This window comes from Lethenteron reissneri, chromosome 28 (assembly GCF_015708825.2).
Source record: "Lethenteron reissneri isolate LAM-NWPU_2019-01 chromosome 28, ASM1570882v1, whole genome shotgun sequence".
NCBI lineage: Eukaryota > Metazoa > Chordata > Hyperoartia > Petromyzontiformes > Petromyzontidae > Lethenteron > Lethenteron reissneri.
In genome coordinates, this window is record NC_083806.1 from 5,366,383 (window position 1) to 5,391,099 (window position 24,717).

General features: G+C 51.5%; 1 protein-coding gene across 2 annotated transcripts in view; it reads right to left on the reverse strand.

The window, feature by feature from the left end:
- Positions 1–24,717, reverse strand: part of LOC133348812 (CAP-Gly domain-containing linker protein 1-like) — a 77,221-nt gene that overhangs the window by 36,202 nt on the left and 16,302 nt on the right. The window contains exons 8-19 of one of the 2 annotated variants that reach the window (XM_061561825.1): positions 22,952–23,012; positions 20,540–20,644; positions 18,305–18,514; positions 16,158–16,457; positions 14,865–15,053; positions 13,179–13,349; positions 11,713–11,829; positions 10,916–10,973; positions 9,572–9,655; positions 8,771–8,927; positions 8,000–8,105; positions 427–2,934 (exon numbers count right to left, since the gene is read on the reverse strand). In XM_061561825.1, the coding sequence (XP_061417809.1) occupies positions 427–2,934; positions 8,000–8,105; positions 8,771–8,927; positions 9,572–9,655; positions 10,916–10,973; positions 11,713–11,829; positions 13,179–13,349; positions 14,865–15,053; positions 16,158–16,457; positions 18,305–18,514; positions 20,540–20,644; positions 22,952–23,012 (4,066 nt within the window). The remainder of the gene's footprint in view (positions 1–426; positions 2,935–7,999; positions 8,106–8,770; positions 8,928–9,571; positions 9,656–10,915; positions 10,974–11,712; positions 11,830–13,178; positions 13,350–14,864; positions 15,054–16,157; positions 16,458–18,304; positions 18,515–20,539; positions 20,645–22,951; positions 23,013–24,717) is intronic. The other variant, XM_061561826.1, reaches the window with a different exon arrangement.

Below are 24,717 nucleotides of genomic sequence, written 5' to 3' on the forward strand. Positions count from 1 at the left end.
ATATGATTGGAGAAAATCCTAGGTGTCAAATACCATGTAAACAGTAAATGTGCTTAAGCAGTGTGACACAGGCAAAGCATGGTCGTTAATATCTCATTAAAGCAAAGATTACGCGCGGAGTGTTAATTTTTTTTCGAGTGGAATGCATAAAGAAATGAGGACATGTGACATCCCTCTGGACATGCTTTCTTCAATTAAGTAAAATACTGAAATTACCAATTGAACACAATGTGAACAGTGTAAAGCACACACTGTCATGTTATTTTTTTTTCCAAAGAAGCAAAACACGTGCAGAGGTAGAGTCAGCAGACGGGACGACATTTGCATGAGGTAATTGGACAGGAGGATGCTGGTTAGGCAAGTCAGATTGTGACTCGATTCAAGCTCATTAGACGTGTAATCTAATTTTTGCGGCATCCCAGATACCTCCTCTGCCTGCGCCGATTTGGCAGAGCACGTCAACTCGAGTTCTTTCAACTGCGCTGCCGTGTCCTCCTCCTTCTTCAGCCAGCATGCCCTCTCTTCATCCAGCGCCTTCGCGACGGCCGCCCGCTCCCGCTCGCGCGCGTCGCCCTCCTGTCGCTCCCTCTCTGTCGCCGCCCCCTCCATTTCGCTCCGCAGGGAAGCGACGAGGGCGCGCAGCTCTGCGCACTCCTCGGCCGACGCGTCGCGCTCCCCCTCCGCGTTCCGCCGCTTCTCCGCCAGCGCCGCCTCCCTCGCCTCGACCTCCCGCCGAAGCGACACCGCCTGCTCCCTCTTGGCGGCCGCCTCCGCGATTTCGACGCGGAGAGCCGCGGCCAGCTCGTCAAGCTCCGAGCACCGGCCCTCGAGTCGCCCGCGCTCCTCCTCCAGCCGCGTCTGTTCGGCGGTCGCCCGCTCGCGGCCCGCGGCGGCCTCCTCCAGCTGCTCGCGAAGGGACGACGCTTCCTCGCGCAGCCGCGCCATCCCCTCGACCTGCCGTTCGCGCTCAGCCTCCAGCTCCTGCTGCTTGGAGATCAGCTCGAGTTGCTTGCCGGCCCCCTCCTGCTGCGCGGCGACAATCTCTCGTCGGGTTAGGTCCGCCTCCTCGGCCGCCCTCACCAGCGCGACGACTTTCTCTTTCAGCTCAGAGTTTTCTTTGCTCGCAGATTCACACTCCGCTCGCACCTCCTCCAGTTTAGCAGCGAGCGCTTCGTACTTTGCGAGCTGCTCCCCTTCTCTTGCAGCCGCCTCCCGTTGCAAGATGCCGGCCTCCTCTAGCTCTTTCCTTAAGCCAGACGTCTCGTCCTGCAACTGAGCGCTGCGGCTCAGCAGGGCGTTGTACTCATTCGTGAGCCGCTGCTGCTCCGTGTCGAGCTTCTCGCATTTGGCGTCGGACTCCTGCTGCCTCGTCGCCATTTCCCGTTGCTTCGAGGCTGCATCGTCCAGTTCTTTGCGCAGAGCCGACACCAGATCTTGAAGCTCCCCGTTCTCCTTCGACAGATCATCGTGCCGAGTCGCCAGCTCGGACTGCGCCAGTATCATTTCCTCCTGCTTAGAGATCAGCTCCTGCTCCCTGGCCGAATCGCTTTGATGCTTAGCGACCGCGTCTTCCAAATTTTTACTCAGGCAAGACACGTTCGCTTCGAGAGACGCCTTTTCTTCCGCCAGCAAGTCCCGTTGTTTCACCAACTCTTTGCACTCCGACTCGACCCCATTCTGTTTGGCGGCCATCTCCTCTCTCTCCAGCGCCGCCTCCCGCTCTCTCCCAGCCATCGCTTCTAGCTCGGCGCGCAGAGACGCCGCCTGCAAGCGCATCTCCTCCCCGTCTCGCTGTAGCGTGGCGCTCTCTGTCTCCTGTCGCCGCTGAGTGGCCAGCAGCTCCTCCTGGCGAGAGACGAGGCTCTCGCGCTCCTGCAGGAGGGCCGCGCGCTCCGAGTCCGTCACCTTGCTGTCGCTCCGCAGCTCCTCCAGCATGCGAGCGAGCCGCCCATTCTCTGCCGACACGCGCTCGCTCTCCAGCCTCAGCGACTCGTTTTCGGCTTTGCCTGCCTTCACCGCCTCTTTCAATGCATCTCTCTCCTTCTCGGCGGCCTCCAGACCACCCCGCGTGTCCTGCAGAAGGGCCGCATCACGTTCCTTCTCCGCCTCGAGTTTGGCGACGTCTTCTTTGGTGCAGCTGAGCTCGCTCCGAAGCCGTTCGGACGACGCTAGCAGCTCATCCCGTTCCGATTCCGCACGCAATTTGCCGCTTTTCAACTCCTCGACGGCAGCCGCCAGCGTTTCAGCCTCACCCTTGAGCTGCGCGTTGCTCGTGCGCGCCGTTGTCAGGTCGTTCGCCTGCTGCTCAACAACGCTTTGCAACTGTCGCGTGAGGGCATCCGCCTCGGTTTGTTTGCATCGAGCGTCGCCGAGCTCCTCCGACAGCTTCTTCTTCTCCTCCGCCAGATCGCCGGCTTCAGATCTTCCGGCTTCGACTTGACCCTTCATTTCTGCCAGCGCGGCCTTCAAGCCCTCCACTTCATTTTCAAGGGCGCCGCGCCTCTCCTTCTCCTCCCGCAGAGCCTCGCTCAGCCCGTCCCGCTCCTCCGCCAGAATCGCCGCCTCCGCCGCGACCGATTCTCCGATCTGCCGGTCCTTCTCCACTTGCTCCCCGAGCGCGTCGCGGTCCTGCCGCAAGGACGCGGCCTCGGCCTCGAGCCTCCGACCCTCGGCGATCAAAGCCTCCTTCTCTTCGAGGAGGGCGTCGCGGCCCAACGAGAGCTCCCGGTGCCCTGCCCGCGCCGCCTCTAGCTCCCCGCCCAGCGAGACGCAGCGCGCTTCCAGGTCGGCGAGCCGGCTCGACGCCAGTTCCTTTTCGGAGGCGAGCGAGTCTCGCTCGGCCAGTGCCGCGCCGTGGCTCGAGAGCAAGGCGTCTAGCTCGTGCGACAGGCGCGCGCGTTCGGCCTCCGCAGAGGCTAGCTCGACGGTTAGCGACTGCGGAAGGTGTTGTGTGTGTGGGGGGTGCGGCGGGTTGGGGGAGGGGAGGGGGGGCAAAGTAAACAAAACAATAAAAAGCAGCAAAATAAAAACAAGCAAAAAAATACAGACAACCGGAAAGGCAGAGGGCAGCAAGTAGAAATGTGTAAAGTTAAATAGAAAAAAAATAAGTGTAATTGCTTTTCCATTATGAAATGATATTAGCCTCATGAAGTTCAAGAACAATTATATTGGGCAAGGAATGAAAGGAATGGCGGCATCTGCAAAGGTCCCGTTCCACATTTTAAATTCACTTCTTGTTCATCCTTCTTTTGTGGCTCCAAAAGCAAAGGTGCGGTTGCATGGGTTCACAATCCGTCCCTGTAACATGGCCAACATTCCACTGTAGACGTGACACGCATTTATAAAACCACTTACCCCTCACCCAGGTCTTTGCAATTACCCAGGGCTACCCATCACCCAGGGCTACCCATCACCCAGGTCTACCCATCACCCAGGGCTACCCATCACCCAGGTCTTACCCATCACCCAGCCCCTACCCATCACCCAGCCCCTACCCATCACCCAGCCCCTACCCATCACCCAGCTCCTACCCATCACCCAGCTCCGACCCATCACCCAGCTCCGACCCATCACCCAGCTCCTACCCATCACCCAGCTCCTACCCATCACCCAGCTCCTACCCATCACCCAGCTCCTACCCATCACCCAGCTCCTACCCATCACCCAGCTCCTACCCATCACCCAGGTCTACCCATCACCCAGGTCTACCCATCACCCAGCTCCTACCCATCACCCAGGTCTACCCATCACCCAGCTCCTACCCATCACCCAGGTCCTACCCATCACCCAGGGCTACCCATCACCCAGCTCCTACCCATCACCCAGCCCCTACCCATCACCCAGCCCCTACCCATCACCCAGCTCCTACCCATTACCCAGCTCCTACCCATCACCCAGCTCTTACCCATCACCCAGCTCCTACCCATCACCCAGGTCTACCCATCACCCAGGTCTACCCATCACCCAGCTCCTACCCATCACCCAGGTATACCCATCACACAGGTCTACCCATCACCCAGCTTCTACCCATCACCAAGCTCCTACCTATCACCCAGGTCTACCCAACACCCAGCTCCTACCCATCATACAGGTCTACCCATCACCCAGCTCCTACCCATCACCCAGCTCCTACCCATCACCCAGGTCTACCCATCACCCAGCTCCTACCCATCACCCAGCTCCTACCCATCATACAGGTCTACCCATCACCCAGCTCCTACCCATCACCCAGCTCCTACCCATCACCCAGCTCCTACCCATCACCCAGCTCCTACCCATCACCCAGGTCTACCCATCTCCCAGCTCCTACCCATCACCCAGCTCCTACCCATCACCCAGCTCCTACTCATCACCCAGCTCCAACATATCACCCAGCTCCTACCCATCACCCAGCTCCTACCCATCACCCAGGACTACCCATCACCCAGCTCCTACCCATTACCCAGCTCCAACCCATCACCCAGCTCCTACCCATCACCCAGGTCTACCCATCACCCAGGTCTACCCATCACCCAGGTCTACACATCACCCAGCTCCTACCCATCACCCAGCTCCTACCCATCCCCCAGCTCCAACCCATCACCCAGCTCCAACCCATCACCCAGCTCCTACCCATCACCCAGCTCCTACCCATCACCCAGCTCCTACCCATCACCCAGGACTACCCATCACACAGCTCCTACCCATCACCCAGCTCCTACCCATCACCCAGGTCTACCCATCACCCAGCTCCAACCCATCACCCAGCTCCTACCCATCACCCAGGTCTACCCATCACCCAGCTCCTACCCATCACCCAGGTCTACCCAACACCGAGGTCTACCCATCACCCAGCTCCTACCCATCACCCAGCTCCTACCCATCACCCAGGTCTACCCATCACCCAGGTCTACCCATCACCCAGCTCCTACCCATCACCCAGCTCCTACCCATCACCCAGCTCCTACCCATCACCCAGCTCCTACCCATCTCCCAGCTCCTACCCATCACCCAGGTCTACCCATCACCCAGCTCCTACCCATCACCCAGCTCCTACCCATCACCCAGCTCCTACCCATCACCCAGCTCCTACCCATCACCCAGCTCCAACCCATCACCCAGCTCCTACCCATCACCCAGCTTCTACCCATCACCCAGCTCCTACCCATCACCCAGGTCTACCCATCACCCAGGTCTACCCATCACCCAGCTCCTACCCATCACCCAGCTCCTACCCATCACCCAGCTCCTACCCATCACCCAGCTCCTACCCATCACCCAGGTCTACCCATCACCCAGCTCATACCCATCACCCAGCTCCTACCCATCACCCAGCTCCTACCCATCACCCAGCTCCTACCCATCACCCAGCTCCTACCCATCACCCAGCTCCTACCCATCACCCAGGTCTACCAATCACCCAGGTCTACCCATCACCCAGCTCCAACCCATCACCCAGCTCCAACCCATCACCCAGCTCCTACCCATCACCCAGCTCCAACCCATCATCCAGGTCTACCCATCATCCAACTCCTACCCATCACCCAGCTCCTACCCATCAGCCAGGTCTACCCATCACCCAGCTCCTACCCATCACCCAGCTGCTACCCATCACCCAGCTCCTACCCATCACCCAGGTCTACCCACCACCCAGCTCCTACCCATCACCCAGGTCTACCCACCACCCAGCTCCTACCCATCACCCAGCTCCTACCCATCACCCAGCTCCTACCCATCACCCAGCTCCTACCCATAACCCAGCTCCTACCCATCACCCAGGTCTACCCATCACCCAGCTCCTACCCATCACCCAGGTCTACCCATCACCCAGCTCCTACCCATCACCCAGCCCCTACCCATCACCCAGCTCCTACCCATCACCCAGCTCCTACCCATCACCCAGGTCTACCCATCACCCAGCTCCAACCCATCACCAAGCTCCTACCCATCACCCAGCTCCTACCCATCACCCAGGTCTACCCATCACCCAGCTCCTACCCATCACCCAGCTCCTACCCATCACCCAGCTCCAACCCATCACCCAGGTCTACCCATCACCCAGCTCCTACCCATCACCCAGCTCCTACCCATCACCCAGCTCCTACCCATCACCCAGCTCCTACCCATCACCCAGCTCCTACCCATCACCCAGCTCCTACCCATCACCCAGCTCCTACCCATCACCCAGCTCCTACCCATCACCCAGGTCTACCCATCACCCAGCTCCTACCCATCACCCAGCTCCTACCCATCACCCAGCTCCTACCCATCACCCAGCTCCTACCCATCACCCAGCTCCTACCCATCACCCAGCTCCTACCCATCACCCAGGTCTACCCATCACCCAGCTCCTACCCATCACCCAGCTCCTACCCATCACCCAGCTCCTACCCATCACCCAGGTCTACCCATCACCCAGGTCTACCCATCACCCAGCTCCAACCCATCACCCAGCTCCAACCCATCACCCAGCTCCAACCCATCACCCAGCTCCTACCCATCACCCAGCTCCTACCCATCACCCAGCTCCTACCCATCACCCAGCTCCTACCCATCACCCAGCTCCTACCCATCACCCAGCTCCTACCCATCACCCAGCTCTTACCCATCACCCAGGTCTACCCATCACCCAGCTCCTACCCATCACCCAGCTCCTACCCATCACCCAGCTCCTACCCATCACCCAGCTCCTACCCATTACCCAGCTCCTACCCATCACCCAGCTCCTACCCATCACCCAGCTCCTACCCATCACCCAGCTCCTACCCATTACCCAGGTCTACCCATCACACAGGTCTACCCATCACCCAGCTCCTACCCATCACCCAGGTCCTACCCATCACCCAGCTCCTACCCATCACCCAGCTCCTATCCATCACCCAGCTCCTACCCATCACCCAGCTCCTACCCATCACACAGGTCCTACCCATCACCCAGCTCCTATCCATCACCCAGCTCCTACCCATCACCCAGCTCCTACCCATCACCCAGCTCCTACCCATCACCCAGCTCCTACCCATCACCCAGCTCCTACCCATCACCCAGGTCTACCCATCACACAGCTCCTACCCATCACCCAACTCCTACCCATCACCCAGGTCTACACATCACCCAGCTTCTACACATCACCCAGCTCCTACCCATCACCCAGCTCCTACCCATCACCCAGGTCTACCCATCACCCAGCTCCTACCCATCACCCAGGTCTACCCATCACCCAGCTTCTACCGATCACCCAGCTCCTACCCATCACCCAGCTCCTACCCATCACCCAGCTCTTACCCATCACCCAGCTCCTACCCATCACCCAGGTCTACCCATCACCCAGCTTCTACCCATCACCCAGCTCCTACCCATCACCCAGCTCTTACCCATCACCCAGCTCCTACCCATCACCCAGCTCCTACCCATCACCCAGCTCTTACCCATCACCCAGCTCCTACCCATCACCCAGGTATACCCATCACACAGGTCTACCCATCACCCAGCTTCTACCCATCACCAAGCTCCTACCTATCACCCAGGTCTACCCAACACCCAGCTCCTACCCATCACCCAGCTCCTACCCATCACCCTGCTCCTACCCATCACCCAGGTCCTACCCATCACCAAGGTCTACCCATCACCCAGATCTTACCCATCACCCAGCTCCTACCCATCACCCAGGTCTACCCATCACCCAGCTCCTACCCATCACCCAGGTCTACCCATCACCCAGGTCTACCCATCACCCAGCTCCTACCCATCACCCAGGTCTACCCATCACCCAGCTCCTACCCATCACCCAGGTATACCCATCACCCAGGTCTACCCATCACCCAGCTCCTACCCATCACCCAGGTCTACCCATCACCCAGGTCTACCCATCACCCAGCTCCTACCCATCACCCAGCTCCTACCCATCACCCAGCTCCTACCCATCACCCAGGTCTACCCATCACCCAGCTCCTACCCATCACCCAGGTCTACCCATCACCCAGCTCCTACCCATAACCCAGGTCTACCCATCACCCAGGTCTACCTTCGCGCTCGTCTCGGCCCTGCGTTCCGACTCGAGCAGCTTCTCGGAAACACTGGCCGCCAACTCACGCTCCAGCGCCAGGCCAGCCTGCAGCTCCTCCACTTGCCTGGCAGGACACACATCGTCACGTGAAGAGGGGGCGGGGAGGGGGGGCGCAGCAGCTACATTGGTCACATGTACGCAAAACGTTTCTATCCCCATCGCTCCTGTCGGCTCGTGTCTCTCGCAAAGCGGTGATGCCCTGTTGCGCCGCCACGCATGGCGTTTGCCAATCAGAAGCAGTATCCACTCGGTTCAACCCTTGCTTAACTTATCAGATCTGTTGAGCTCCAAACATTCTGCGGGCGTGATTTGGTCACAGTCAATGTTGCAGTGACACCGCAAAAGGTATATTTTTTATCCCGACTGTGCTATCACGCAACACGTTTCTATCCCCATTGCTGTGCTATCAAGTGCCCATTCGGATCCGCCAGTGGAGCAGCGGCAAGCGTTCGTGATGAAGAACGACCCGTCGGGAACAGCGGATACCACGGGGCTGTCTCCGAGATCCCTTCGAGTGGCCTCTTGTCCACGCTGGTCAGCGCGGGTTTCTGAAGGCAGGGAGTGCTGACGTGGACACACAGAAGTACTACGCAGTGCAAACGACGGATTTTTTGCTACAATGCCCACTGCTGAGCCGCTACGCAGCTGAAGAATAAACCTTGCCAGTTGCTCTGCCTCCATCATTTCGACAGAGAGCAGCCAACAGCAAAAAAAAAGGGGCAATCGCACTTGTCTCTCTTCCTGATGTCATCGTTCATCTTCGTGAGCTGTGCAGAGCTGTCTCCGGAAGACTGGATCATCTGGGCGATGTCCTCCTCCAGCTTCTGCTTGTCTCGCGCGAGCTGCTCCGCCTTCTCCTCCCCCGAGTGCACCTTGCGCTCTAGCGCTGGACAACAAAGACAGATTCCCCCATATAGCCTAAACAGACTATTTAAATCGATACGGTCACTTAGAACGATATAAAAGACGTTTCTAAGCAATGCGGTTTCCGAGAGTAACCAGCGAGCGCGAACAAATTACGTCATGCATGCAGAGCGTCCGTTGAATTATTGTTTTTAAATCGCTTGCAGTTACTAGCAAATTAAGATACTTCACAAAATGGACAATTGATTCAAATAATGATGTTCATTATTCGTATTTCTCAGAACCATGGAGGGTCAGGCACACGGGGAGGGGGGGGTACTACTCAGTTGAAAGAAAATTGAACAAGGGGATAACCAGTATTCTTAGGTTTTTTCGGTAAAGTCAAGCGGGTAAAAAATAAAAATTTATAAAAGTAAAATAAAAATAAAATACAAATTACGACGTTTCGGAGGCAACACAAGCCTCCGTCTTCAGGTGGAACCATCACAGCACTTGATACAGCTATCGTGCTGTTTAATTTTTATTTTACTTTTATTAATTAAAATTTTTTACCTACGTGACTTTACCGAAAAAACCTAAGAATATGAATCCTTGCAGTCACGAAAGCTTCAAATCTAGGATAACCAGTAGCCAAACAAAGGTTGAGAAACCATTGCTCTACCTTACCGGACAACTCGGTCTTCACTTGCTGGAGCGCGGTGCTCAGCCCTGAGTTCTGCTCCTCCCGCGAGCTCACCTTTCCTTCCAGTTCTGTCGGGGGAAAAAAATAACAACTCCAAGGCCCCATTGGAACCTCATTTGCCTGTAAAAATATGATAATTGGTTTTTTACCCTTCTATCTGGCAACGCCTTTTGGCGTCATCTGGTCCAACCCATGTGAGACTAGGCTCTAAGGAAAGCTGTCTCGGGTGTGGACCAATCAACTTCAAGGACAGTGCACATTATCAGAGTTATGTTTTTTGTTTGCATTATGACTGAAGGTATTGTGGTCTATGCAAACATGACTCCTTGTAAAAAGGTGTCAGTTTTGTTGCCAGATAGAAGGGTAAAAAAACAGTTATCAACTCAAAGGCCATCGCCCGTGACGGCCCACCAGATTACCATATTCTCACCGATTATAAGATGCTCTTTATCCCCCCTTTTATTTTGAAGCAGATGTATTATAATCTGGTTGTTGTTTGTCTACCTGGTCCGGGGTTTAAACATCCTCTCTGGAGAGGCAAAGGTGGTCGGGCGTGATGCTCATGTGGCATACCAGCCTTCATTAGGTATGACTCGCTAACAGCACTTGCCCCAACAGTCTGTTTAGGCTATATGGGTGATCTTTGTCTTTGTGTGCGAGACCAGATTTGTGTAACTATGTTGACACCAGACACAAGTTTCTGGTGTGTTATACTTTCATGAGCATTTCATAATCTGGAGAATATGGTTTTATTTGTATTTGAAAAACATTCAAGACGATGAGTCTCATTTACAAGAGTGACCTGGGTCACACAAATGCCAAAGTAAAAAAAAATGTAAGTACAGATCTAAATGTCGGGTGAAATTGGAAAAATAACACTATGTAACAAATAGTGTTACATAATAACCAGGCTACAGTCTGCATTATAGACTGCCAATACACTCACTCCGATTTAGAACCAGGCTACAGTCTGCATTATAGACTGCCAATACACTCACTCAGATTTAGAACCAGGCTACAGTCTACATTAGTGTTTTTTCGTTTTTTCATAATTTTTCTTTATCTTTATTCACTTTATTTTTATTCTTATTGTTTCTATCTATGTGACTTTACCGAAAGAACCAAAGAATACTAAGTAACATAATTTTTGTTCTTGGGTAGTAAGTGTTGTTTCCTAATTGCTTATGCCCCAAAATAACAGAAAATGGATATTATTCCCCACAAACTTTACTTTTGTGACCAGGACAGTGATTGTTACACAGTGTAATTCAAGGAAAAACAAATTAAGACAGGACGTGCAACTCTAAATAAAATTCTGTTGACTGCACCTTCAATAGTTTGTTGCAGGCGGCTTCCTTTTTCGGTCACAGACTTAATTTCTTCCGTCTAAAAGCAGACAACATACGTGTTAAACGATAACTGTAATCATCATTATTATCATCATTGTCGCTTAGCATTTATTCCACGCCTCCCATGCAATGCCTCTCGAGGCGGCCTGCGGCAAGGGACCCCCCCCCCAGGGGCAGCTGCCCCTGTGTGGCTACAGGGTGAAACGAGCCAGTAGGGGGCGACGTTGTTACGCAGCTTCCTAATCAGGTAACTTTCGAAAACAATCACTGCATTCCGCATTTTCAAATGTGCTTCTGCGGTCATCTGAAATGGTCTTCCTTCAGATATTACGAAGCACTTTTCAATCTAAATTGAAAACTTTTTATTTAGAACAGTTTTTTTTGGTAAGTTTGTTGTCCTTCCACCGCACCTCCGATTCGCACGCTTGGCTACGTACGGTGCGAACGTTCAACATACAGTACGTGCATATAATTTGAAATATTTATCAAACTAGCCAAACTTTTGGGACACGAGGCGAACACACGTGGCCCTAACTCTCGAATCACATCGCAGGACCTTTAAAGTTCACTGCAGAGCAGGCGGCACCGTAATTTATCGTGAATACACCGGGCAGCATATACCAGGGCATCCGACCGGGGTCGAACGGTGAACCCACGCAAAACACGGCAAGAGCACGCGACCGCTGGGCCAGATCGCAGTGGACGTGACTTGAGAACACTTTCGCTGGCAACGCTAAAATCCGGAAGGAAATGTCAAAAACGAGGGCCACACTTACCCGCTCAGATAGTTTCTGTTGCAGCTGGCCCCTATCGTCATTGAGAGATGAAACCTCTTGGCGCAGGCCCTCCATCTCTCCTTCCTTCACTTGCAACTTCTCAGCGAGCTCCCCGGCCTGTGCGGACGGGGCAAAGTAAAAATACCACTAAGCCCCACTCTCTCAGGTACCTTCGCTGAAATAATGCTAAAGCAGGCAGCCGAGTGTACTGCAATATTTATGGAGTGAGCAGGTGGGAGCCTGCCACTGCCAATTCACAGATAAATAATTCCTCATTTTAAAAATATATTTTTTTACTCACGCTGAGCCCTGGCTCCAAGCCCAGGATAAACGTTGTGAAGTATAAAGATTGTTTCATTTCCCCTGTAGCGCCTGACTGACTGCCGCGTAAAGTACCGTTCGAAAGCGCGAATTAAGGCCGGCGCGATGCACGATGGGGTTGGTGTGGCCTGCACGACTCCAGGCCGCCTTCGTCTCTCCTCTGTGCTGATGTTATGCACTGCAACCTGGTACTCATTTGAAGTCACTTCATTTTGGATAAGGCCCATTGAGTTCAACTTTTTTTCAATTGCAACCCCGTGTGGAGGGCTTCATCCAGCAGTGGAGGTGTAAACTAAACTAATCAACGGAGGCCTCGGGGAGGCCCAGGAACCGGATCAGATCTTCGTCACCGATGTTGGTCGTGAGCGGGAAATTAAACCCGTGTGTTCGGGTTCGAAGAGCAGCACGCTAACCACTGCACCACTGCTCTACAAAAAGACAAAGATCACCCGTAGAGCCTTAACAGACTGTTGGGGCAAGTACTGTTAAGCGAGTACCTCTGAAGGCTGGCACGGCACACGAGGGGGTGGGTGTCAAATACCACGCCCGGCCGCCTTTGCCTCCCCAGTAGCGATATTTACACACAGCACCAGATACTCATTTGAGGCTGAGTCAACCTAGGGGAGGCCCAAGACCGGTTAAGATAATTGTCACTGGTGTTGGCCGTGAGTGGGAATCGAACTCGCATTACTGGGTTCGTAGAGCAGCTCGCTAACTGCTACAAAACCGCTACTGACACACACAAAGATAAAGATCAAAGATCCCCCGTATAGCCTTAACAGACTGTTGGGGCAAGTGCTGTTAGCGAGCACCTATGAAGGCCGGAACGGTACACGAGGGGGTGGGTGGCCAGCACCACGCCCGACCGCCTTTGTCTCCCCAGCGGCGATGTTTACACACCGCACCAGGTACTCATTTCAGGCTGAGTCGACCTAGGGGAGGCCCAGGACCAGTTCAGATAATCGTCACTGGTGTTGGCCGTGAGTGGGAATCGAACCCGGGTCGCTCGGTTCATAGCGCAGCGCGCTAACCGCTACACTATAACTAACAGACGCAGTTTCACACGAGCGCGCACGTGCGCACAGGCACCCAATTTGCGTGCATGAAAACAAGCGAGAGGCGAGCGTGGCACAGACGGCTGTTACCCTGTCGCCAGCAGACAGTCTCTCGGCCTCCACGGCGCTGCACGTGCTCAGGGCCGCGGTCAGCTTCCCGCGCAGGGCCTCGTTTTCCTTGCGGGAAGCCTCCGTCTCCTCCGCCAGCCTCTCGCACTCGCGACACTTCTCCTCGAGCTCTGACACGCGGCTCTGCAACGCCTGTGGCAAAGCGGGCGCACGGAACACGCAGCTACGTTATTACCACCAAAGCGGTCCCATGCGTGCTCCCAATGGATTTATTGCTTTCAATTTTGTAATTTTTTTCCACCCCCTCCCAATGTCAATTATTTCAATTACTCTTCCGGTCTCTTGTTACGAGAAGTTTAAGTTTATTTATTAGGTATAGCCCTGTGAACCATTCGGCTCTTGAATCGGGTGCAACAGCAACAAACAAAAAACAAAAACAAAAAATATGTGAATATGTGACTAAGTGCAAACAGAAAATCCAAGAAAAGACAGCAAAATATTGCAGAAAAAACACCAACGCTGTGTGCAAAAATCCCAGTGGGATGCAAGTCAAACAACCAACAACAACCACAAGACAACTTAGATGAAGGCCATCAGTCTAACTCGGTACTACAACAAACAAAAATGGCTAAACCAAAACACTTTTGGAAATCACCAAAATAAAGCAATGAAAGCAATGAAACAGTGATCATAGGAATGTTACGAGAAGGAGCGTCCATTCAAAACCCCTTCGCCGAGTAGTGCATCACCACATCTCACGAGATCTGGCGTGAAGAAGGCAAAACTATGGAACCGCTCTCCGAGATCCCTTCCAGTGGGCGGCTGAACTTTTCCCATGTGGCCTGGTCCAGGCAAATATTCGTCACGCGGCAGTCAGACCGCGCGCTAACCCCGTTGCACTCCCACTGTTGCACACAGACAAAGATCCCCCGGAAATAGGCTTAATAGACTTGTTGGGGCTTGTGCTGTTAGCGAGCACACAAGGAGATGGGGTAGCCAACACCACACCTGGCCGCTCTTGCACACGCACACACGTATGTGCACGCGCGCGCACACACAGACCCATTATTTATAAATGTGTAGTAACCCTCCACCACCCGACACGGCCAATCAGTAAAAAAGTGTCACGTTGACAAAAGACAAATAGTTCACTGCTTTAGCCCACCGGTGTGTTGAAGCGTGAAACCACAACATTTACAATTTTTGAGTACGACGTTTCGCTGGTAATTGCATCCAGCATCATCGGGCAATTCGCCAGAATGGTGAGGCTCTGCTCTGTCTCCCGTTCTTATATAGAGCAGCAGCAGGGTGACGTCATCATTAACTCATCAACTCATCAGGTGCAACGATTTGAGACGGGGGGGGGGGGGGCGGGGGTATTGTAATAATATACTAGATTAGTAATCAGGCAGTTGTTATGATGCGAGTTGTAGATTAATAATCAGTTAGAATGTGTTTTATTGTAATTATGCAACGTTAGTAATCAGTTAGTGTTTGTTTCCCCTATAAGGAATTGCAATGTATCTTATTTAATAATACGCTTGGCCGTGTCGTGTGGTGGAGGGTTACGACACATTTATAAATAACGCGATCTAAACCCAAAAACGTTGATTATGAATAATATTGGTCGCGAAAGCCTACGTGTTAAACACACAGACCCACTCGCGCGCGCGTGTGTGGCCGTGTCATGCAAGTGACGTAGTCAACCTGCTTCTCCGCGTCCGTCTTCTCGGCCTCCTTGAGCTTGTCCTCGGCCTGCGAGAGCTTCGACAGCATCTCCTCGAGCTCCAGCATGTGCTGGGTGCCGGCCAATTCCAGCTGCTGCTTCACGCGCTCCACCTCGCTCTCGCGCCCCTTCAGCGATTCCCCGAGCTTCGCCTTCAGCTCCTCCTTCTCCTGCGCAGGGAAACACCAGAGCGCAGCACCGGCGATGATCAGCTAAAACTATTTAGAATTTATTCTTGGGTTTTTTCGGTAAAGTCACGTAGGTAAAAAATAAAAAAATAAAATTAATAAAAGTAAAATAAAAATTAAATAAAAATCACGACGTTTCGGAGGCAACACAAGCTTCCGTCTTCAGGTGGAACCGTCACAGCACGCTTGCTGTATCAAGTAATTAAAGCTTTCGTGACTGCAGGAATTCATATTCTTTGGGTCTTTCGGTAAAGCCATGTAGATATAAAAACAATAAAAGTATCACGACGTTTCGATCGCAACACAAGCAATCATCATAAGGTGAAAAAATATAGCGGGAGAGCTGCTGAGGCAGGATGTTATAAAGGTTTGAGATGGGTGTAGCCCAAGGGTCATAAGCGAAGTGGGCGGGGCTAGAGATTAAATTTGCATGTCAATGTAAGACCGGAGAGCTGAGCTACCTCCACGATGATGCAGCTGTGGAGGTGGCCATTGTATTGTGAGAGATGAGCATGTCAATGTCAGAAAAAGATGAAAACCACCGCCACATCGAGGAAAACGAGCAACGGTGGCTGTGTTAGTGAGACATTTAGCCTGTTAATGTAAAGACATTTAACCTGGTCATGTAACTCAGAGAGTTGTAAATAACTGCTAACATCGGCAGATAGGACGGAAACATTACAGCCAATTATGACTTAAACTGGTTAATAACGTCCTTCAAATGACTGCTCAGTTTGTACCTATCTTCTTGGTTGAAATTGTGTCTGTGTTTACATATCTGGATGGCTTCATGAACGAATCTTTGCTGATAGCCAGTGGGTTTGCATCGTGGTCAGGTTTCGAACCCACGACCTCCTGCATACCAGGCGAGGTAGTTAACATCTCGCCACCGGGGCAAGATGTTAAAGAGGGTTGCTCCGGAGCCGCTGGTTGCTGACCGCCTGCGTTGGAGAGACCACAAGAGATGGCGACCGTGCGGCGAAGCAGTGGAACAACCACGTGTACCACCGCCACCGGCCACCCTGTCATGCGAGCGAGCGCGCGTGCAGTTCCACGGATAAATCCCACGCGTCAGGCCCCACTCGCCTTGAGGTGCGCGGCGCTCTCCCGCTCCAGTTTGACACGCTCGCCCTTCAGCGCCTCCAGCGCCGCCACCGCTTCGGCTCCAGGGGCGGCCGAGCGGCTCGCGGCGTCCTCCAGGGCCTGGCGGTGAGCGGCCTCCACCGCCTCGAGGCGTTCCTTCCACAGCTGCACCTCGCTGGTCGTCGCGGCCAGCTCCCGGCGGAGAGACTCGGCCTCGGCGTGGGCCTTCTTGAGGGCTTCGGCCTCGCTCAGGGCCGCATCGAGACTCTCCTGGAGGGCCTTCGCCGCTCGCCGCTCTTCCGCCTTTCAATGGGAAGACAACAATGGTCGGGGGGGGGGGGGTTGGAGCAAAGGGGCCAGCAGATGCGTACGTGCGTGAGTGCGCGCGCATTCGGTTGTGCCGAATGTTGTCTGGCACGATGTCCACACGTTTCGAACCGCCTACCTGTTTGGAAGCTTCTTCAGGAAGCGAAGCTTCTTCTGGAACAATTTAGCCATCATATCAATTTCAACAAATCCATTCAACTTGAATACACAGCACTTATTCAAGCGAGATGTAAACACAATAAATGTAACATACCGAACAGAAAATGCCGTCATCACCATTATCATCGTCGTTGTCATAAACGTGGCAGTGTTGACCTGTTTCTCAATATGGCCAACTAGTGTTCTTGTTGTTTATAATTTTTATTTTGTTCCTTTTATTTGAAAGTCAAATTCTGTGAACTGTTCACGTCGATACGGTCGCCTTCATGCCGCGGTAAGAGAATGCTGCCGCGTCATAAAACTCAATTATCGCCGCGACGTACATTACATCCAAAGAGTTATATTCAGAAAACACGTGGCTAACAATATTACGCGCAGAATGAAAGTGCTCCGTCAAAAGCTGGCTTTAATGAAATTCCTGTTTAAAAAAAAATATTATTCAACCAGACGCAACGCGTTGAAAGAAGCAGCGCCCTGCTATTCGTCTTGCACAGCCAGAGGGCACCAGCGCACGCTGGGCAACCTGCGCTGCCACCTTGCTGTGTCGCGCAGTGGATAGAACACGTGACTCACAATGTGTGGGTTACGAGTTCGAATCCGGGTGAAAGGAGTGCGTCAAGCGATACCACCTGTTTTTTTTTACACGCGCCAGCACAAACTAATATCCATCACACAGACTCCCTGTGCATCGATAAGCTTTTATCAGGCGTCGATCAGAGTTGACAAAATAAACATCACATTTTAGAATCAGTGGCTTTCCAATGGAATGACTGGTTTCCTCCACAGGAATGTGGAATTTCACAAACGGTTCATTGCGGCAAACAGGAGATGAGACACCCGTTTGGACTATTCAAAGGCATTGCTTCCAAATCCTCCTGAATGCGCCCAAACTCATCAGCAGGGTTGAACCTGGTTCATACTTTGATGAGAGACTGCCTGGAAAATATCAAGAGCTGTAGGTTTTGGCTGAAAGCTGGCCAAGAAATGGCAAGACAGCACTGGATCCTTGAATCTATCCGTGCGGGAGTGTTATCCCTTTGTATATCTGGTGGGGCTTCCCCGGGGTACTCCAGTTTCCCCCCCCCACCACAAGCCAAACAACTCATAAATTGAAATGTACCAACGATCCCAGTGCAGATCCCTCTTGAAAAGTCTTGAAACTCAGGGTAAATACAATCGTCATTAACAAACGCTTACCATCGGAAATGAATGTTCACCGCTGTGCGCGTCCTCATTAGCACCGTAATACCGTGGTGCATGTTGTCAATTTTGACATGATTGATGTGTATACCGAGTCTGCCGTTCCATCTGCTCCATCGCCGACACAACATAGCCCGTGGCATTGAGAAACGGCCTCGGAGTGTGTGTGTGTGCTCAGAAATGTAATTGTGGTGCTGCCCAGGCTCGCAAGACAGAAGCTGCTTGAAGCAATCGCGTAGGGCCACCTGCAGCTTACAAATGAAGATGAACTCTTTGATTATTTCGGTAAAGTCACGACAAAAAACGAGCAAAACTGAATCAAATAAAGTTAGAGCAATGACGCAAGGAGAAAATCAGACACCAAAAATGATCGTGGAGAGAATTACAACAAATCGAAGAATCCAAGCGGCTCGCACGCGAGTCATGTTTTCGCCTCAAACGACATTCAGCAGAGCGGGAGCTACCTTGTCCTTGTTGGCGGCGGCGAGCTGCTCCTTGAGGGCCTTGATCTCGGCCTGCAGGGCCTCCATCAGCGCCGCGGCAGCTGCCGCGTGCGCAGCGCCCGCTTCAGAGCCCGCGTCCGCCGGGAGGGCCTTGCCGGGCGGGCCCTGCCTCGCGGCCTCCAGCTCCGCCTCCAGCTCCAGGATGCGAGACTTCTCCGAGACTGTGGCGGCCTGACCAGCCGCGCGTTAGTTCGCCCCGTTACTTTTTTAACCGTTCCAATTTTTTTGCCGGCAAATCAATCGCGTCGCGGACGAGGCAGTCGCCGGTGGCCAGACTTGTTTGTATTCATCGCCAAATATTTTACGAGTCGCTTGGTAAACCCGAGCAGGTGGCATGTTGCCACAGCCATAGCGGGAGGGCAACATTCTCCAGAATTATTAGCTAGGCCCGAGTCGGTGGTTTGTGACCAGTGGTCACACCCAGAGGGATGAATACTGGATGTGGTTGTTCAAAGTGATTTATTTCTCGCAGGATATTTTCCAGGTTGCGACAGTCACAGCGAGAGTTACACTAGGCCCGCCAAGCCAGACAAAGACCCGCTGAAATTTAAGCCCGGCTTGCGGCCGATTACCGAGGTTGGGCACACAGTTATTGAGCAGCATCGCACACAAAGCTGTGGCCCCAGGGGAAGGATATACACAAGGTGAAGTGGCATGTCTCCCACAGTGGGTTAAAAGTCAGAAGCGTTTGAAAGGCAGACGCAGCCCAAGGAACAAATCCGTGTAAGGCATTGCCTCGGAGGTGCGACCCAGACTATTGGAAACCAAAGTCAAGCGAACGTTAATGAGAAAAAAAGACTTGAAAGTGCCTCTCAAGCCACGAGGCCGTCACTCTCGAGCGATGGAACTGCCGGTGGGACCACCGTACTTTTCAGGGCGGCACTGCAGCGATGCCGCTACATTGTCGCGGTTTGCCCGTTTGATTTCAAGATTGAATTATTATCGGGCGTCGTTTGTGTCTTTCTTTCTACTGTGCCGACCGTAGCGCCTCGGTCGGAAGTCTCGTCACTACATTACATACAGCATACCTACAGCCCATTGGTCAATCCACTGCTGGATGAGGGCCTCCCTCCCTACGCTGATCGAGTCGTGGGCGTTACCTGACTGTACTTCATCACGCTGGCCACCGCGGGTTGGCGAATGCCAACCCTGACAAGCACGGTGGTTGCCCACGCAAGCACTACTATCCAAGAGGATAAATTTTTAAAACTAATTGGCGAGTTTTTTTTTAAGTCTTTTTTCTCCACCCATTACCGAAGCTTCGAACTCATGTCGGAGAGCCAGGAACACAGCACAGCCGTGCGACTAAAGTAGAACTGCGGAGGTTTTTCGCGGTTGTGCCGCTACGTGTTGTTCGTCGCGATATCTGATGTTTAGAGACCGCTTTGGGAAGAAGCTCCTGGGCACGTGGCGAGAAACTACGAACGACATGTAGCGGTACAACCCGCAAAAAACAACACATCGGACAGCTACAGCGCAGGTCAATAAATCTACGGTCGTTTGTTGTTGGATTGCGTCTGCCGTAAGATGATTAATTATTATTTGGCGCCATGCTTATTATAACCCAGCCAAACAACACAAAGCATTAGAAATAGTTAATTGCACAGGCAATTTTACAGAAACTTTCAATCCACCGTCTCTGTAATTGGCTACAATAATTGAATATTTTAGTTTTTTTTAAGCAGGTCGTTAAATACAACCTGCAGTCACAAAATAAGTAAAATATATACAGTACAACGTCGCATATCCAACTCGCTGGGGACTGATGTATGGGCGGATATGCAAGGAGGCTGGATACGTGAGCGCGTGTAGACGATTACACTTTTACGCGACGTACCAATTTTGTAACTGTACAAAAAAAATGAAGCGCCAATTGCTTTAAACAAGGCAAGAGAAGCCGCTTTACACCGCTTTAGGAGTTGGCGAATGCACGCAAAAATGAATACAAGATGATTGTACGTGAAACCAGGGCGGATTTGCGAACACCTGTGGGACAAAAAATTCACGGCTCCACCATGCACCACACGTCGCGCTGGGTGTGGGAGGCTATGCGACAGTCGGGACATGCGACGTTGTGCAGTAGCATGTTTAAATTCTGGATTGAAGGTTCAGTACCGTAAATAAATGTTCGTTTTTGTTTGTTTGTTCCGCATGATCGCTACGGACGGACAGTGTGAACGTTGCATCCCAGTTTACCCGCGAGTCTTCTAACTCTCTCTGCAGCTTCTCGGCTTTGGTTTTCTCAAACAGAAGGCTCTGCTCAAGCTCCTTAATGCGCGCATGCTCCAGTTTGGTTTGAGTCTGTTAGTCGAAAAAAATCCACACGCATGCAAAACTCACACCCACGCCAAAGATATAGACCGCACACCAATGAATGAACCGACATTTGATGGGGGGGGGGGGGGGGGTGAGTGTCAGACCACAAACAGCCACACAGACACCGAGGGTTAAGAGAGAGCAATCGGAGCAAGTACGAGCGCACGGCCGACAAGTCGATTAAACACACACACGCACACGCGCACACACGGAGAGAAAAAGGCAGTGTCGGAACAGAAGTCTAACATCCTGTAAACGTCAGTCACTCGCTCAGCTGCAGGCAGTCACCTCCTTAACACGCTTGTATGTATGTATTCTATCGCTACTTCTACTACCATGGTTAAACACATGCACGTGATTGCGCACATCGGGACACAGAGGGAGGCAACGTCAGAACAGAGGTCTCACGGCTTGTAAACGTCAGTCACTCGCTCAGCGGCGGTCGGTCGCATCCTTATCATTCTTGTATGTATGCATTCACTGGTCACACTTTTTCTGGCATAAGGTATTCCAACAGGTGTAAGGTAGTTTTGGGGTGCTGATTCCAAATCTGGCATCAGTTTTTGTCTATCACATCAGGTTTTTGAGATATCAAATATTACATTTTCAATAAAAACTGCAGAAGAAAAATATTAAATAAATGTGGATATCTACATAAAATGATATTATAAACACACTGTCCAAAAAATACAGCACCATATTCGCAACAACTTGCAATCATAAGTGACAGAGTTAAATTCGGGTAAAATCAATGAAAATGGGGTATGCCGATAGCATAAAAATGATGTGATAGAGCAAATCTGAGATCAGATTTGGAATCAGCACCCTGAAATTAGTCTAGGCCAGAATTTGTTTTTGTTGACCAGTGTTATTGTCGCTACGACTACTACTACTACCACCATAGTTGCTGTTACTGTTCCCATGAACTTCACTCATAGATTCCTCCGCCCGTGTTGAGAACTCGGTCGACCAGACACTGACTCTTTCGTCTCCATCCATACTGCATTCAATCTCCGCACTTGCAGGTCACAACATCGAACTCGCTAACCCATTCGCTCACAAACCAACTCGCTCATTCACCTGATCACCACAATGCAAGTCACAACACTTGTCTTTCAGCTTCTTTACCCTGCACTGCTCCACTTTGGAATCCCCTACCATCATCTCTTTTCCCCAAGCTCTTATAATAATAATAATAACCTTGCTCACTTCAAAAAACGTGTCACAGTTGTAATCGATAACGATTACTACTTTGCTAACAGTGCTGTTCGTTGCTGGCCATTTGACAATAAAGACACGCGCGCACACACACACACACAGCCGACTTGTCAGCACAAACCGATTGAACCCGACGGGAATAAGTGCACGTGCACACGTAAAGACACACAGATCCAGAGAAGTTGCGTGACAGCTCATGCACATGCAAGAAGGGACCACTGCTGCAAGAAGGAGCCATCGCTGCAAGAGGTTGCCACCGCAACAGGCAACAGAGAGTGGCAATTGGCAACGCCGCACCAGCTGTCGTCATACACGTATGTATGCACTTACATTGAACTTCTTTCACACCGTACATAGACAACCGTGCTAATCGGAGGTGTGCGGGGGGGGGAAGACAACAAGCTAAACACAAAAATCAGTTGTGAAGAAATTAGTTAAATAGGTGTGGCACACGAGTCCCAGCATCGTACTGAATTAAAAAAGCACGATTTCAACTTGTACCTCGCCACCGCATGGTATTCACTCGCTATTTTTAAGAGAGAGGCGAGACTCCAGAGGCGAGAGGAGGAGCCACAGACAATCAGAATCAGAATCTTTGTTTATACCGGAGGAATCCGATAAGCTATAAAGCTCTTTTTAACAGATGCCCAGCAGTTTTTGACTAAAGTCCAGCGGGAAGGCGGCAGCCAGGCGGTGACCCAGCAACCAAATTGTGCCCCCCACCCCAAGCTCTGCGCTCATCTACATATTAAGGTGTTTTCGACCAATTAATGAGTGTTTATATTCATGTAAGGAAAATGGAGCACCCGGAGAAAACGCACGCATGCAAAGGGGACAACACTCTCATCCCGTACGAATGGAACAGTTGGGAGTCTGCATGGCTGTGACCGCCGCGGGATCAAACAAGAATGTGGGCTAGTATCATGCCGGTTAGGAATCATCAGTTGAGTATGGGCAATCATTGCCTCCCCCTATCCAATGGTGCCTGATGTACCAGTGAGGAACGTGCTTGCGATTTCTTACACGCCGATTATTTTTAAACATCTTGACAAAGACTATATGCTCTCGGTGTACCTCCAGGTCGCCCTTCGTAATGGATTCCTCCTCCACCCGAAATTGCAGGTCTTCCACCCTTCTGTTGAAGACAACGTTAAGTGGGAGAAACTGAATACAATTAAAAATACATGCGCGCGCACGTGACCATTTACGAATTTCTCCCCTAAAGTTTTTCGTTTTTCAATTAAAATACTGTCTTTTTTGTTCTTATACTCTTTGGTTCTTTCGGTAAAGTCACGTAGGTATAAAATAAAATAAATCAGGACGTTTCGATTGCAACACAAGCAATCATCATCAGGTGGAAAACGTCGTGATCTATTTTATTTTATACCTACGTGACTTTACCGAAAGAACCAAAGAGTATGGATTCCTGCAGTCACGAAAGCTTCAAATCTTTGTTTTTCTCGTTGTCTCTCTGTCGCCATCGCGGCAAGAGATGACGCGTCCATCCAGAACTCTCACGAGCGCAGTGCATCGTCACTTTGTTAGAGTACGGCCCTCCGGCCGAGGGCGATATCGCCCACGGATCACAGGCCAGAGGGAATCCCTTCATGCGACTTCTGGAGATGCCTTCAAGCGTCAAGCGGCCTCATCATTTGCTAGAGGGAACGCACTTTCACACGGGCCCTACAACAGTGAAATGTTCACCGCACGGCCCTCAACCGGAATATTTTTGTTGTCGATTCTCAAAGCTGGATTTATTTTTGGTGGAAAAAAACAACGAATTGCCGATTATTGTGTCTTTGGTCATTGGGGCTGTGACGATCAAACTCGCAGGTGAAACCTGGATTCGAACACAGGCTCTTAAAGGTGCTGGTTCATTGCCCCCTCTCTGAACCCTGAACCACCCAGCCACATCCCATGAAGGTAAAAACAAATGTTAAACACGAAACTCAACTGAGAGGAAAGTTGAATTTCTATTAAAACTCTGTTTCGTGTAATAACTCTCAAGATTACCACGCTCTCGCAGGCTTTTATTTTAGATGGTACATTTAATCTAAAAGGGTACTTCATTCGATTAAAGACGTTAACTCAAAAGGAGAAACTTTAAATAGCCGCTCAGTTCTACTGAAACTCTATTTCAGTGGAAACTGAAACTCTAATTCAGTGGAACTATTTGTACTCTCGTGTCCTGTTCTGTTTTTAGCCCTCCTCGATCAATAAACAGGACCATCGTCTGTGTAACAAAGAAAATCAACTTAAACGTAAGGACATCTCCCACACTCCAATGCAATCCATTTTAGAGTCTTTGGGAGTTGACCGGGTGGCTCATGAAGCTAATTAAACGATAGAAGTGCGAGCTGGCACCCCACACAGATCCGCTGGGTTCAAGTCTGGGTTTCCGCCGCCCGTGATTAAACTGGCTTCTCAAGCGGAGCGACTTTTTGATAGCTTCAGCTCACTCGACCATTGAACGCGTAAAAAAAACTAATATTCCATTTGTTTTTTTCCCACCCAATTCCAATTCTGTCTGCAGGAATTACAAACTGCTGATTTTATTGATAAACAGGCAACTCACAACAATCCATCACGTACATTTTAGTTTTTTCACCGACTTTTGTCCAAAACCATCCGTCTCTTGAGAGTAAAACAAATATATCGGTTTAAATGCCATGCAACGAGCATCTACAGCAGAACAAGCGGGAACATTTGACTCTTCATTCTTTTCGGCTTATTCCACTTTATTTAATTTAAACGTTGGTTTGACCGACACGTGACGAGGACTCATTGCAGTTCATCGATAAAAATGGCTGTCAAATAATTACCGATGATTGTTATTACTA